The 15,992-nt window shown below is 39.1% G+C and overlaps 1 protein-coding gene across 8 annotated transcripts in view; it reads right to left on the bottom strand.

Annotated features, from left to right (window-relative positions):
- EYA1 (EYA transcriptional coactivator and phosphatase 1) overlaps positions 1-15,992 on the bottom strand; it is a 121,586-nt gene that overhangs the window by 80,457 nt on the left and 25,137 nt on the right. For 2 of the 8 annotated variants that reach the window (XM_065397612.1, XM_065397608.1), the window contains 4 exons: positions 14,354-14,431; positions 7,662-7,731; positions 6,920-7,065; positions 2,499-2,621 (listed from right to left, as the gene is read on the bottom strand). In XM_065397612.1, coding sequence (XP_065253684.1) covers positions 2,499-2,621; positions 6,920-7,065; positions 7,662-7,731; positions 14,354-14,431 — 417 coding nt within the window. Of the gene's footprint in view, positions 1-2,498; positions 2,661-6,919; positions 7,066-7,661; positions 7,732-14,353; positions 14,432-15,992 lie in introns of all 8 variants that reach the window. The other 6 variants (XM_065397613.1, XM_065397609.1, XM_065397611.1 and 3 more) reach the window with 4 other exon arrangements.

Here is a 15,992-nt window from a genome sequence, read left to right as displayed (position 1 = left end):
GGTCCACACAAACACTTTGTGCATTTCAGGCTAGTAAGATAGGTTTACACCCCAGCCTATCATGAACTAAGGGTTCATTTAGACAGGTCCTAACCGTAAGAACAAAATTACTAGAAAGGTTGTGGTTTTCCTCTACCTCGCTAAAACTACTTCAGCATTTCATTTGGATGATCACCCTCAACTCCACGCCAACTTTCTGTAGGTATGCCACAGGGCTCCAGTCTTGGCATCCTCTTCTTCTCCCTGTCTACCTGCTTTCTGGGTTATTTCATTCAAACATGACTTAACTGATGACTTATAGTTCGCTCTCTGCACTCTTGACTTTTCTCCTTTTGGTCAAAATAAAATTGTGGCCTGCCTCTCTGACATCTCTTTGTGGATATCTAGCCATCATCTTAAGTTTAACCATGCCAAAACAGAACTTGTAATCTTTTCCTTCAAACCCTTTCTTCTCTTAGTCACCCTGGACACTACCACCATCCTCCCTGTCACTCACCCTCATAATCTGGGCCTTGTCTTTGATCCAGCTTTCTGGATCTTTACATCCAGGCAGTTTTTAAATCTTGCTGCTGTTTCTTAGATAATATCTTTAGGATCTGGCCTTTCTTCTTCATCCATACAACTCATCACTTCGAACTTGTCATCACTTTCTTTTCATCCCTCCACTGGCTCCCTATTCACTGCATGACTTTCAAGGTCTTTCAGAGCCTATGCCCACTCTAGCTATCATCTCCCATATACTACTGCAGTGTTGACTCTTGCCTGCGCTCTGCCAATGATACCAGTTTCCATCACCAATTTGTAAATTTTCCAACAAGTACCTTCTCACTTTCTCCCATGGAGCTTCCCATAAACAGCTGCAAAATCACCCTCATTGCCCTCCCTCAAAACCCGCCTTAAAGTTATCCTCTGCTACGATGCCTACAAAAAACTCAATAATGGTTAGGTAGCTGGTGTGCTGCAACCACTGTTTTAAATGTATCTATATGTCTAGCTTCTATGGGTGTTAGATGCCTAAATACCTATAAAAATTTGGCCCTAAGCTTGTCTTTTTGTTAGGTATTGATACACTGCCTATCATAACAAGGTCCTGATGCATGACTGTGGCACCAAGGCACTACTGAAATACAAATTGTTAACAACAACAACATGTTCTTCAGCACAAGTATTTCCTAGTGAGAATGGATTATAAGATTTCTTGATAGAATCTGCCTTCTGGGAGTTGCTTGTAAAATCACTGGTAAGTATTTTGAGCTCTTACGCAATCAAGTTAGTTTCCTTCAGTTCTGATGATGTAACTATCAGCAGACAGTGAAACCAATAACCTGGTTATGATTATTCACATTCAGAATAGAAAACTTTTAATTACCAAATAGATAAAAGTAAACATACTTATTTGGTACTGTCTTGTTTCCTGCCTGCTCGGATGCAGCGTACCTAGATCTATATTTAAGAAGCTATGTGTCAAATGATTACCTTTTCAATACTGCAGCTGCTCTGCTGTATCTGAACTAAGGGTTGGATCAATACTCCTTAAAAGCCGTCAAACATAAATGAAGCCCTGTCCAGTTAATCCAGCAATACATGTCTGCTTCAGAACATCTGATAGAGAGTTAATTACATCTAGAAACTGTAACAGGTATCATAAAAACTGGTGCCAACTTTTTCAGAAACAGCCTTCAATTTTGGGTGCCTGAGACACCCTGGCCCTTCTTTTCAGAGGTGCTTATCCCCGACAACTCCTACAAACTGCAACTAGAGAAGTGTGTACTCTGCATCTCTGAAAATCAGGTCAAAGATGTCCCAAGTTGGGCACTCAAAATGAGAGGCCACTTATAAAAATTTTGGCCTAGATGATGGTCAGATTCCAGAACTAGTCACACTCAGTCAGTGAATAACAGGTAGGAATATGCATGCTACATTTATAACATAGAAAAAATGTGTTTTAATGCCATATTTAAAAGAAACAAATAAGTGCATCTAGAAAAAAATTAATTGACAATATTAGCTAGCACTTACAAAGCTTTACACCTTCCAAATACTATAAACATGTTAATTAACTCTGACAAAGGCTCTGAAAGGGACAAAAAAATATTTACCTGTTTTATGGATAGAGAAAACAGACTCAGGTGTTAAGTTAAATCTTGTCACTTCCTATATTCATAATCATGACAATTTTTTCCAGTACTATGCTCTGAAGCACATTAGTGCACTATTTATGAAGACAAAATTATTTGTTATAATAAGAATAGAATATTTACATTAAAATGCTAGTTTAATCATAAGGGTGGAATTTTCGAAAGCACTGAGGGTTGGCCTAATTCTACTCCTATTAAAGTCAGTGGGACTTTTATCCCTGACAGCAAAGAGAGCGGAGTTAGGCCAATGCTGGGCACTTTTGAAAATCCCACCCTACATTGATATTTGTTTTATTCTAAAAGGAAAAATGAATAGAACAATGAAATATACTATAAATGGTAATACATATGTATACAGACCTTGCATTTGGTAGCTATATGGTGCCTGTCCTGGCTGAGGCGTGCTAAAGCTTGTCCCATAGCTTAGAAATCCTGTCTGTCCAGGTGACTGTGATTGTGACAATCCACCTTCTGTCTTGATGCCTGCCCACAATGCACCTAAATCAGTTAGTGATAGCAAATCTATTTGTTCATATTCAAACACCGACAGACAATAAAATCACATAACTAGCAGTACTTTAAACATACACGTAGTTAGTAATCACTGCATGCATTTTTGTAATGATGCTAGTGGTATGTGCAGTAGAGGCAAGGGAGAAGCTGCATGTAAATGTAAGTTCACCAGGGACAGTTTCAGCTGTGGTTTTTAAAAATCAAGAGTTGCAAGAGAAATGAATATATGGCAAGTTGCCCTTTCCAGAAAGTTGCATAATTTTTTATTCATTTCCTGCCAACTCAGTCAGAAGCTAACATTTCCATAAGTTCATGAATTTCATAGATGGCAGAACACCAATTTCATATAGTTTCAATGAAGTGTAACATAACCCACTCTTTTTCATTACATAACAATTGAGATTTGCATTGTGCAATGTTTATGGATAAAGGATCAACAGTCCTACATTTAGGTTACACAGCTCCAAAGAGGCTTTTACAGTATTATAAAAAGAAAATCCTCTTTAAAAAGTGATTAAATTAGGCCCATTAGCACATCATATACCTTTTCAAAGTTGGTATGTATTGTAAAATATATACTGTTTTTAACCAATAGACCAAAATAGACATACAGGATGCTAAATATGCCTTAGAGAGGAGCTCTCAAACAGGGAGGATACAGCAAAGCTTCATTAATCTGCACTAATGACAGGGAAATCCATTAAAGAATTGTGCTCTAACAAAATTCAGCCTAGTACAATGCCTACTGAAATGGAAAGACTTGCACTGACTTCAATGGGCTTTGGATCAGGACCTAAATGAATAAGCAATACATATCAGGAACAGACATCACAACAGGTACATTATTTGGACACTGGAGTTTAATTTTAGCTATTAGTGATATTTCATAATGCATATTTTACACAAATAATAATCTTAGCAATATAGTAGTAATATGAGTAATGGAAGACTAGTCTCGGATCTTATTGCAGCAGTCTGTGATTACCTCTATGCTCAGAGGTCACCATTATTTGGGGTGAATCATAAAGTGTGGATGAGGAGTAGTCTTTTGTAAATGACAAACTATAAATCCATTTACCATTTGGTTCAAGTCTTAAAAATGTATGTCCTATGATGTATGAAGGAGGGAGGTGCAAAAAGTCATTACATTGTACAATATGCAATTATATGCCCCAAACAGTCCGATATGCATGACTGCATATTTTTCATGCGCTCCTGGGACACCCATTTTGAAATTATGGCCCTTCACTTTTTTCTAATTCCTTCTGAATAACTGCCAAAGTAATTTGTGTTTAAATAAGGGTTGTTTCCCCTTGCTGTTCCCTTTCCGCTTCTATTTCACCCTGCAATTAAATCATAATGATGAATCTGACATATGGTCTCACTGTGAAACTTCCACTTTACAGTGTTGGTATCAACAATTCCCAGGAACGTTATACTCATCTTTCATAATTCGAAAGACCCTTGAAATGTTCATGTGAATTTTTTTTAATTAGTTTAAACTGAGATCAAGTTTAGAAATTTTAGCCCCTGCTTCAACTCCCAGTCTCTGAGTGTATGCAGAGAGCATTTCTCCTAGTTCATGCCTCCTTCCAACATGCGGCAGACAAGGGACGTAGCGGGTAGGAAGCAGGAGGTGGATGCCAACTGGAAGAAAATGTGCCACTGACAGCTTCCAGTTCTGGCCCTTCTGCAAACTTCTAAGGAGCAGGAAGAGGAGCTTTTCACCTCCTGACACCCCACAACTCCTTGTCTGCTTTCCTCCAGTGGCTTCACTTACCAGCTCTTCATGCTCCCTTACCCTCTGCTTTTCTCTTCACTAATCCAGACAAGCAAAGAAAGGTAAGGGGGAGGGATCATGAAGGTACTATCAGGATCTAGGGGAAGAAGAAGCTGGTAAATGAAGCCTTTACAATATGCCACTAAGAAAACACACAGGCAGACTGCAGTGGAGTGCCTCAGGAAATGAAAAGCTACACTTCTCCAGCCTCCTCAGTAGCTTTGCAGATGTACCAGAGCCAGCAGCTCCCTAGGAGCTACTTGTCAGTGGTATTTCCTTCCACCCCACTTCCTGCTTCCATGATTTCAGCATGGTGGAGATGTAGGAGGTGAGAAAGAGAGAGACTGGGCCTCTTCCTGGCAGATACTTAAGTACTGCTCTGAGTGGTGCTCCCTATGCCTTCAGAGCAGTACCGTCCCAATAACTGCCTCAATCAAGGAAGCTGAAAAGGGCTGAGATATTAATTTTCAACCTCAATTTAAAGTGACATAAAAGTTAATAAATCCCAACTAGATTTTAGAGAACACAGTCTTTCAAATTTTGAAAAGTTCCTTTTCAGTAAGTCCCATGCCAGGTCTACATTATAAACTTACAGAAGTGTAAATACATTTCTCAGGGGTGTGAAAAATCCCCAAGGGCTTCTCCCATCGACATAGTTACTGCCTCTCATGGAGGTGATTAACTAAGCCAATGAGAGATGCTCTCCTGTCAGCACAGTAGCATCTTCACAAAGTACTGCTGCGCCATTGCAGAGTTTTAAGTGTAGACCTGCCCCCAGACTTTAAGAAAAAAAAAAAAAAGAGAGAGAGAGAGAGAGAGAGAGAAAGTGACCTAAAAAGCAGATTTTCTCCTTTCAGATGAGCAGGACATATCCTAACTCTGCTATTTTGTTCATTCTACAAGTGTTGGAACCCGTAGGCATGGAAAAAGAGAAAGACAAAGCACACAATTCAGAAAATAGGATTCACCTGCAGACCTGGGAGGAGAATTTTGACTCTACTACGGTGCCGATCCTGCTTGCTTTGTGCAGATGAGCAGTCCCATTGTCTTCAGTGTGACTGCTCATGTGAGCACAGACTGCACGACTGGGGCCTAAAGATGTACTTAAATGTATCTGTTCACAAGGAAATACTCTGATGTCAACTCCCACACTCCCACAGTATGTTTACTTTTTAATACTACTGTTAAACAACAAGATGCATAGCTAAAAGAACCTTGGCCAAGCCCTGAGGTGGACATGTAGGAAAACAAAAAATGCAATAAGACGCATCACTTAGCCAGTTTTTCAGTTGTAAACGGAAGTTCTGTAATGCAAAATGTGCAAGACAAAAATAACTAAAGTCCTCGGCACAGTGGATGGATGGGGCAGGGGAAAGGGAAAAAAAAGCAAGAGACTAGATAAGCATACTAGCCAAACCAGCAAGCAGAGTCCAAATAGAGCAACTCACATACAGAGCACAGGTGACACGGAGGCAGCTAAACTGAGAGGGTGAAATCCAGGCCCCATGGAAGTCAATGCAAGTTTTACTACTGACTTTAATGGGTCTAGGATTTCACACAGAAAGACCAAGGGAACAAGATAAGCCACCATCTGGGCTGCCCAACCCACCACAGACAGCCAAGGACCAATAGAAGTCTCAAACAAGAGAAACACACATTTACAATATATGTAAGAAAAATACATTATCATCACTGAAAATATATTTTAAATATTCAAATGAAATGTTTTAGATGTTTAAAATATGCAGAAAAGAGTTGAAATATATGAACTATGTTTATAGCTATTTATTTTATAATATATATCAACATATGCAATACATATAGGGACAATATGAAAAATGCAATTGGATTATATATCATCATATTGTCAGCATTTTAGAGCCTTAATGGCATTATTTCAATTTCCACCACAGCAGATTTCCAAAATTACTCAAATTAGACTTCTTGAGTCAGATCCTTAGCAGATATAAATCAGAAGAGCTTGATTGGTTTACACCAGTTGAGGATCAAGCCCTGTATTTATCAATTTACCCTTTAATGCACTTGGATTGCACAATTCTTACTGAAGTCAACAGGAGTAAGAGAGGGCAGTACTAGCTCCTTAAATTACATTTCCGCTTTGACCATTTCTAACATAAAACATTTGATGAATGCATCTCTTTAACCTATTTGTTTCCATGTTTTCTATTAAAGGTCGCATTAAAAACAGAAACAAAAGGTAAAAGCAACTATTCCATGGGAGGTTATGAGAGTTGTTATGGATTTGTCTAAGACACATTTGTCATGTACGTTCTTAATTAGACTCCAGTAAATACATATTCTAAGCTTTCCCCACTTCACCGAAAGGGAATGTAGGTTTTTGACTACAAACATGCATGAACAGTTGTCATATTAAAAACAGAGAAAACACTTTCTAAGGGTCATAGAGCCTTCTGGGTAAAAATATTTACCCCAGAATTAAAAAATATTGATACTGACTCTTACTCACCATATGAAGGGATTCCATAGGGCTGGCCTGGCTGTGGGTATGTAGCATAAGCTGTAGCTTGCTGCATTCCTGTCGTAAACTGCGTCTGCCCATATGCGGCCATAGTTTGTGAGGAAGGGGTAGGAAGAATATGTGGGTATGGTCTGCTATTGATTATAAATGACAGAAAATAGAATTTGTATTAGACAAAGACATATGAGTACTTGTGTTAACTGACAGCCTTATTATATTAGCTTGATTAGCACATGGTCATAGACTGCATGAGAGAACAGAAGTTCTTAAAAAACCTTTAAGGGTATGTCTTCACTACCAGCCAGATCGGCAGGCAGCGATCGATCCAGCAGGGATCGATTTATCGCGTCTCGTCTAGATGCGATAAATCAATCCCCGAGTGCTCTCCCGTCGACTCCTGTACTCCAGCTCGGCGAGAGGTGCAGGCGGAGTCGATGGGGGAGCGGCAGCAGTCGACTCAACGTAGTGAAGACACCGCGGTAAGAAGATCTAAGTACGTCCACTTCAGCTACGTTATTCACATAGCTGAAGTTGCGTAACTTAGATCGATCCACCCATTGTAGACCAGGCCTAAAATACAAACAGCTAAAATAAAATAAAATCACACACTTTCTCAAGAACAAGCTTTGGGTTAAACTTTGATTTAACAGGAAAACCCAATTATGATTCTAAATGAGGCTAAAATCTGCTTATTTATTTCGATTATTATTATTTAAAGAAGATAACTTACTTGGAAGGATAAATCTGTGGTGGGGAGAACTGATGAGTTTGTCTTGGGCTGAAGCCACTGCTTCCAATTGCTGCCCCAAGGAGAAAGGAAAGCACATCAAAATGTAAACACACACATCTAAGCTAAGTATTACTTTTTGGTAACAGAATTTCAGAATTTTAACAAGGTTTTAAATAAGTCCAAATATCATTAATATTCTGACCTACAAAGTAATGTTTTAATAGGGACAGGTACCAGTATAGGAATGCTCAATATTAAAATTAAATGCTTGATTAAATTGCCCCTCTTTGCACAACTCCAGAGCAATAATTTATTTTTGCTTGCAGGCAGACAATATTTTCAAGGGAAACAAATTATTCTCAAATGATTGCCATTGGAAACCATGTCCTTCCATATTTTCAAAGGTTTACGATACTCCAGCACAATGTTTTATTAATGTTTAGAATATTAGACTCATAGAAATGTAGGGCTGGAAGGCTCTCAAGAGGTCATTTAATCCAGCCCCCTGCACTGAGGCAGGACCAAGTAAACCTAAATCAGTAGTTCTCAACCAGGGGTATGTGTACCGCTGGGAGTACACAGAGGTCTTCCGGGGGTACATCAACTCATCTAGATATTTGCCTCTAGACACTTGCCTAGTTTCACAACAGGCTACATAAAAAGCACTAGTGAAATCAGTACAAACTAAAAATTTTCCATACAATGATTTGTTTATACTGCTCTATATACATACACTGAAATGTAAGTACAATATTTATAATTTATTTATTTCATAATTATATAGTAAAAATGAGAATAAGCAATTTTTCAGTAATAGTGTTCTGTGACACTTCTGTATTTTTATGTCTGCTTTTGTAAGCAAGTTGTTTTTAAGGGAGGTGAAACTTGGGGTACACAAGACAAACCAGATTCCTGAAAGGGGTACAGTAATCTGGAAAGGTTGAGAGCCACTGACCTAGACCATCCCTGACAGGTGTTTGCTTAATCTGTTCTTAAAATCCTCCAATGATGGGGATTCCACAACCTTGAAAGCCCATTCCAGACCTTACTACCTTTATAGTAGAAAGTTCCTCCTAATATCCAACCTAAATGTTTCTTGCTGCAGTTTAAGCCAATTATTTCCCTCAGTTTATTTGTCTCAAGACTAAGTAAGCCCAGTTTGTGTAACTCTTCCACATAGGTTAGATTTTCTAAATCTTTTGTCAGTTTTGTTGCTCTCCTCTGGACTCTCTCCTATTTGTTCATATCTTTCTTAAAGTGTGGTGCCCAGAATGGACACAGTACTCCACCTGAGGCCTCAACAGTGTCAAGTAGAATGAGACAATTACCTCCCATGCCTTACATACAACACTCCTATTAATACATCCCAGAATGAATTAGCCTTTTTCACAACCGCATCACATTGTTGACTCATATTCAATTTATGATCTACTATGTCCCCCCCCACCCCCGATCCTTTTCGGCATTACTACCACTTAGCCAGTTATTCACTAGTTTGTAGTTGTACATTTGATTTTTCCTTTCTCACTGTCACACTCTGTACTTGTCCTTATTGAATGTCATCTTGTTGATTTTAGACCAATTCTCTAATTTGTCAAGGTCATTTGGAATTCTAATCCTGTCTTTCAAAGTGCTTGCAACCCCTCCTAGTTTAGTGTATTCTGCAAATTTTATAAGCATACTCTCCACTTCATTAGCCAAGTCATTAATGAAAATGTTGAATAATACCAGACCCAGGACAGACCCCTATGGCACCCCACTAGATATCTCCTCCCAATTCAACAGCAAACTATTGATAACCACTTTTTGAATATGGTCTTTCAACCACTTCTGTACCCATTTTATAGTAATTTAATCTAGACCGCACATCCCTAATTTGTTTATGACAATGTCACATGACACTCTATCAAAAGTCTTACTACAATCAAAATATATCACTTCTACAGCTTCCCTATAATAGTCCCTATCTCAGTAAACCTGGTAAAGAAGGAAATTAGTTGGTTTGGCATGATTTGTTCTTGACAAATACAGGTTAGCTATTATAACTTTATTATTCTCTAGATGCTTACAAATTGATTGTTTAATAATTTGGCATTAAACACCTAAGCCTTCTTGATGTCATCCATTATTTACTCTGCTTCCCCACTAAGTAGAAGACCTACACTTTCCTTTGTCTTTCTCTTGTTCCTAATGTGTTTATATAACTTCTTCTTACTGCCTTTTATGTCCCTTGCTAGGTATAACTCCTTTTGTAACTCATTTTTTGCTTTAGCCTTTCTGATTTTGTCCCTCCATACTTTTTGCTATTCTTTTGTACTCCATCTTAGCAATTTGTCCAAGTTTCCACTTTTTGTATTCAAAGATCTGTATTTCATAACAAAATTCTAAGTATGTTTCCTATTGAAAACATACAGGTAACTTCATAGCAAGTGTCTCGTTTTAAAATAATTCTGTTGTACAAAGGCTATACTACAGCTTCCACTTTCAGCTTCTTTCCTTGCACTATATACTTATTTCTAATCCGTTTTCAGACTTTGATAACTTTTAGTATTTCATAAAGATGTCATAATGAAATAGCATATTGTCTTAATGAAACACTGTTAAGTGTGTAAGACCAAGAAATTAACCTAACAGGTGTTTTTTTCTGAAGCTCAGATTAAGAGCTCCAACTTCCTATTTGTAACCCCACAACCAATCCCTGTTAACACAGAAGTTTAAAATTCATAGAAGATCTTTGCGACCTTTCAGGGTACTAAAGAGAAAGAAGGTCAGCTATGCATTTGTATGCTGTGCCTTCTGCTCATCATTATACTATAAAGTGCAAGGCCATACACTTTGGGAGTGTATTAGCTGATCACAGGATGACTATGAGCTACAAATGTGATGTAGCCATGAAAAAGGCAAATATGATCCCAAATGGCATCAGGCGAGGTATTTCTGTTAGAGGTAGGCACATATTAATGCCATTGAAGAAGGCACTGGTAAGACATGATCTGGAATACTGCATACAATGCTAAAGAAAGGAATTCAAACTGAGACAGGTGTAGAGAAGGGGTACTAGGATGATTAGGAAACTGGAGATCCTGTCTTACAAGACGATACTAAAAGATCTTGGCTTGCTTAGTCTAACAAAATGAATGCTGAGAGGAGATGTAATACATCAGAGGACTAAATATAAGGGAGGGAGAAGAGTTATTTAACTAAAGGACAAGGGTGGCTCAAGAACAAATGGGTATAAACTGGCTATGAGTAAATTTAGGCTGGAAATTAGAAGAAAGTTTCTAACCATCAGAGAAGTGAGGTTCTGGAATAGCCTCTCGATAGCAATAGAGAGGGCAAGCAATCTAACTAGCTTTAAAACAGGGCTTGATAAATTTATTAATGGGATTATATGACAAATTCTAAAGATACCAGAGGACTGGATTGAAGGATCCAGGAGGTTCCTGTGTCAGGTTCCCTGCAGGGTGTCACCTGGAACTGGGGTATCCCTGAACCCGCCTGACTCACCAGTCTGGGCTCTCTTTACTTTGTACTGCTGTGACAGGCACTCAAGCCCCCTCCAGCACACATACAGGTAGGGACACACCCAGCTGCAGCTGCACACAGATGCTGAGATCAGCTCTCCATGGGAAGGCTCAGCTAAGGCACCTCCCAGTTCCTAAGGCACGCACTCCCCTCTGGAGTGCAAACCCAAAATTATACTATGTTGTGCTACACAGGTTGCTGTACAGCATAAGCTCATGAAATTCACCCCCTCCCTCAATTGAAGATATTCAACTGCTTTCTGCCCCCAGTTATGATTTCCACCCACTGGTTTTAGACAAAAACAAGTTTATTAACTACAAAAGATAGATGTTAAGTGATTATAATGGATAGCAAACAGATCAAAGCAGATTACCTAGCAAATAAAACAAAAATGCTATTTAAGCTTAATATACTAAAGAAATTGGAGATGAGTAGCAAATTCTCACCTAACTGTTGGTTTAGGCAGTTTGCAAAGATTCTCAAGGGCAAGCTGCACTTGCTTGCAGTTTAAAACCCCAGGTATGCTTTTCACAGGCTAGAAATCCCTCTAGCCTGGATTCAGCCCTTCTCCCCCAGTTCAGTCCTTGTTTCTTAGGTGTTTCCAAGTGTCTCCTTTGAGCGGGGAATCAGTGAAGAACCACAATGATGTCACTCCCCTGCCTTAAATAGCTTTTGCATATGGCGGGAATCCTTTGTCTCCCAGTTTGATTCTCACACCCAGTCAGTGGAAAAACACTAGTATTCTATGATGGAGTCCAGTACCAGATGACTTGGTCACATGCCCCTGAGGGACACAGCAGCCATGACTCGGAGGCTGTTTGTAGCATCCTCAGGAAGGCTCCCAGGTGGGAGATTAGCATCTTCTAAGACCTATTGTTCTCCCTAATGGCCCTTCTCAGCCAACCATCTAGACTGATTGCATTCTGCTTAGTGGGCGTTCCCCAGGTGTAAACACATTTGTAATCGATGCATAGACAATATTCCTAACTTCAGATACCAAAATGATAAATGCATCCAAATAGGCTAATCATATTCAGTAAATCATAACCTTTTCAATGATATCTCACAAACCTTATCTTGCACAAACACATTATGGTTATGCCATACTCATATCACAATAATGTCTCTATGAAGAATATGGGGCATAGTGTCACGGTTCCTTCCAGTTCTATGTCCCTATTATTTTTTTTAGAGGTTCCAAGAAGAAAGCCGTCTTCTCTCCGATTACTATTTGGGTCCCATTTCTTCTCTACGCCCAAGATCTCTTTTGAGTCCCTCACAGGGAAGAGGTCAATTTCAGGTTGTGAGATCACCGTAAAATATCTTTCCTGGTATGAACCAAGCAGAAAATTACATGCCTATTGTCAGGCATTTGGAATCAAATAGAGCACGCACAATGTACCACCTGATATAATTTCCAAAGACTGTCAAGCTGGGCAGAATCTGATTTTGTCCCTATGAAGCATGCAGATTTGTTCTCAGTACTACAGAATTATTTCTGAGTGAGCATTACCAAGAAAGATAGCAAAGAATTTTTTTCCTGTTTTCCCTTACCTTTATCTCATTTGTGTCAAGCCCAAAGTAAATACACCCCAGTTGTATAATCTACATGACATTATATATATATATTACAGGAATCTCTGTAAATAATGTACAGTCTAAGAGTGTTCTCACACACTGTGCTTTCAAACAGCTGTGAAAAAATGGAGATATAAAATCAGGACAGTATCTTTCAGAGAAGTTAGTGTATTGGCACCCAAGTATTCCAAGGATTGTTAAAGTCAATGATGATGGGCTCAATATTTCCCTCATCAAACCTCTGTTTTGTACAGCAGAGGCTGTCATGGAACCAGTTATATCTACCCAATCTGGTGTAGACCAAGCATCTGGATTGTCTAGGATCTGCTGAAATTTACGCCCACATACCTTATACTACTAGAGGTTCGACACAAGGCTCTGTCGTCACACCCCTCATCTTACCTCCAACATATCCCTCACATATACCCTACACTGAGAAGAGTGAATGTGTGGTCTAGTATAGGAATTGCCTCTGGTGGGTTTATGTCAGTTGGCAGTTACCCGCTACTAGGGAACTGTTTGCTGGCCAGCTACAGCCAGAATCTATCCTCTTTGCCCTGTCTGAGAGGCTCAAAGGGGATGGAGTGTAATGTACAACCGATCCCTATTCCTCTTAAGTTCAAAATCTTGAGTTTAGATCTCTGAATGTACTTGAAGGTATTACAAGCAGTTATTGGCCAATCTTTAGCACATCAGCACACACATATGTGGCCTATATCAATCAATCAAGACACATCATCTGGTCAATTTTTGAGGTGAATCTTTGAAGTCGACCTGAGTCTGCAAATACCACTGTAATTTCCATAGTTCTATTGCATCTCTCTGCAATCATGATTGTAACTTATGAGTTCAGAATTAGGTCGAAATTCCAAACGATAAAGACAGTAATATAGAAATAACAGTGTTCATTCACACATTTTGGATTAATATGCACCCTTTCCCCACCTTTTAGAGACCTATTTGCACAAATGGAAAATGTAAATATTTGCACTATTTGGGGAGCAGCCAGAATTCAGAAGGCATCATAAAGGTAAGCAAGCAAGGAGGAGGATTTTAAACTTTTATCCCATTCACAATGCAAACTAGAGCATGCAGATATGGATCTGCTAGCCATCAGAAAACAAAAACAAAACAAAACAACAGTTTGAGCCATAATACTGCCCCAATCCTGAGTGGAGCTCCCAGTGAAGTTATCCATGGATCTCAATGAGTTGATCTCGCATTTCTTACTCATGGAAAATTCCCACTGACCTGAGTAAGGTGTGTAAGATCAGGCCCCGATAGAATGTGCGAGCTACAGACTGTACACAACCTTTTATTTTTAACTTCTGCATACAGTATTTAGACTGTAAGAGGGGAAGAAAATACACCTCTACCTCGATATAACGCTGTCCTCGGGAGCCAAAAAATCTTACTGCGTTATAGGTGAAAACGCATTATATCGAACTTGCTTTGATCCACCGGAGTGCGCAGCCCTGCCCCTCCGGAGCACTGCTTTACTGCGTTATATCTGAATTCGTGTTATATCGGGTTGCGTTATATCGAGGTAGCGGTGTAGTAAGTGAAAAATATCTTTATTTATTTCTTACCTGATCCTGAGAAATTGTCTAAAGACTCGTCTGCTGTAGTCGTAGCAATCTCACTGCTGCTCATTGGTTCTGTTTTAACTAGAAGTATAAACCATAAATAATCTAAATGCTCCTAATATTCATGCACACATACACATGCACACACATTATTCACAAAATACCACTTAAACACAATCTTCTAACAAATATTTGCTACCTGTCTTTTTGTGTAAATATAAACACACACACACACACAAAGATTTGTTTCTGTCCCCAAGGAATAAAAGCCACTGTAACAAACTAGAAGATATTGTCATGGACAGATCACCCAATGAGTCCCCATGCAACTTTGTGCACTCCTAGGATTCTTTATCCTTTAGAACCAATGTATCTATAAGAACAATTCAGAGAGCCATGGTTTGTTGGTTGCAGAAATAAGTTTTCAGAATGATCTGAATGAGGCAAAAATTGAAGCATTCTCTTAATGGATTTCTTCTAGGTTGGTTGAAAACTTTTTGTCCAAAATATTTGTGATGGAAATTTGGGTTTTCAACCTAACAAAATTTTTCATGGAAAGCGTCTGCTTCCAGCTGAAAATTTCAGTATTTTGAAGAATTGAACACCAGACAAATTATCTTTTTTTTAGCCAAAATCCACATTATTTTCAGTATTCATTTTTTCCTTCAAAAAACAAACAAACAAAAAAAAACAACCACCAGAATTGTCAATGGGAAATTTAGACAAATTTTTTCTTCAATTTTCACTGAAATTTTCCTTGGAAAAAAATCCCTATTTTCCAACCAGCTCTAATTTCTTTCTCAAAGTAAAATTCTGCTCTGAAAAGTGATTGTCCGGCTATACCGAAAGAAGGATGGGAGACATTTTATATTATTTTAATCAGGCCATAACTTTATTATTAGATGTCTGGAACAACACAGCAGATAAAAGTGTATAGTGCAGGTAACGCCATATTCATTCAGTAAGTACCTGAGGGGCTTCTGCCAGCTCTCCCTCTTTTTCCATCCAGGTCCCCCAGACAACCCATTGCTGGGACCTTACCATCCACCCCTCCCCCTCAGAGGAGGGTTAAGGTGGGCTGTAAGAAAGGGAGGTTGGTTCCCTGCCATACCATCCATAGGAGCCCCTACCCCCCACCCATTCCGTTTCTTTAACTAACACCTCCTTTTTAAATCCTTTACCAGGCCATTTATCGGGTCACTGTGTCCCTTCCCTATGGAGTACCTGCACTGGACATCTGCCACAAGGAGGTGCCAGCAAATTGCTTGGCTGCCTCCCCCCCAACCCCGCTGGGTTCCCAGACATCTCCCAATGGCCTCTTCTCAGAATTCTGCTCTGAAAAGTGACTGCATAAGAATGACTTCTTACTTAGCAACTCTGTTCATATTCAGCTACGCAGCTAGTTACTTTATTGACAGAAAAGTTTTTACAACTTTTTACTCTGGTTTACATGGCAGAGCCAACACAGATTTTTAAGAGCAAGAGAGCTAGACTCTCTTCCGGCTCATGCTTCATCAACAAAATTATTAGTTCTATTCTCAGTTATTCCAATACAACCTTACTTAGTGCCCAGATCCTCAAGTAGAAGGCAGGGCACAGATCTGGCCCTAATTTAGCTTGGATGTAACTATGGGCAAAATTT

The sequence above is a fragment of the Emys orbicularis genome, chromosome 2 (assembly GCF_028017835.1).
Source record: "Emys orbicularis isolate rEmyOrb1 chromosome 2, rEmyOrb1.hap1, whole genome shotgun sequence".
In the NCBI taxonomy this organism is placed as follows: Eukaryota; Metazoa; Chordata; order Testudines; family Emydidae; genus Emys; species Emys orbicularis.
Note: the sequence above shows the minus strand (reverse complement) of the source record. Positions and strands in the feature narration are given on the sequence as shown.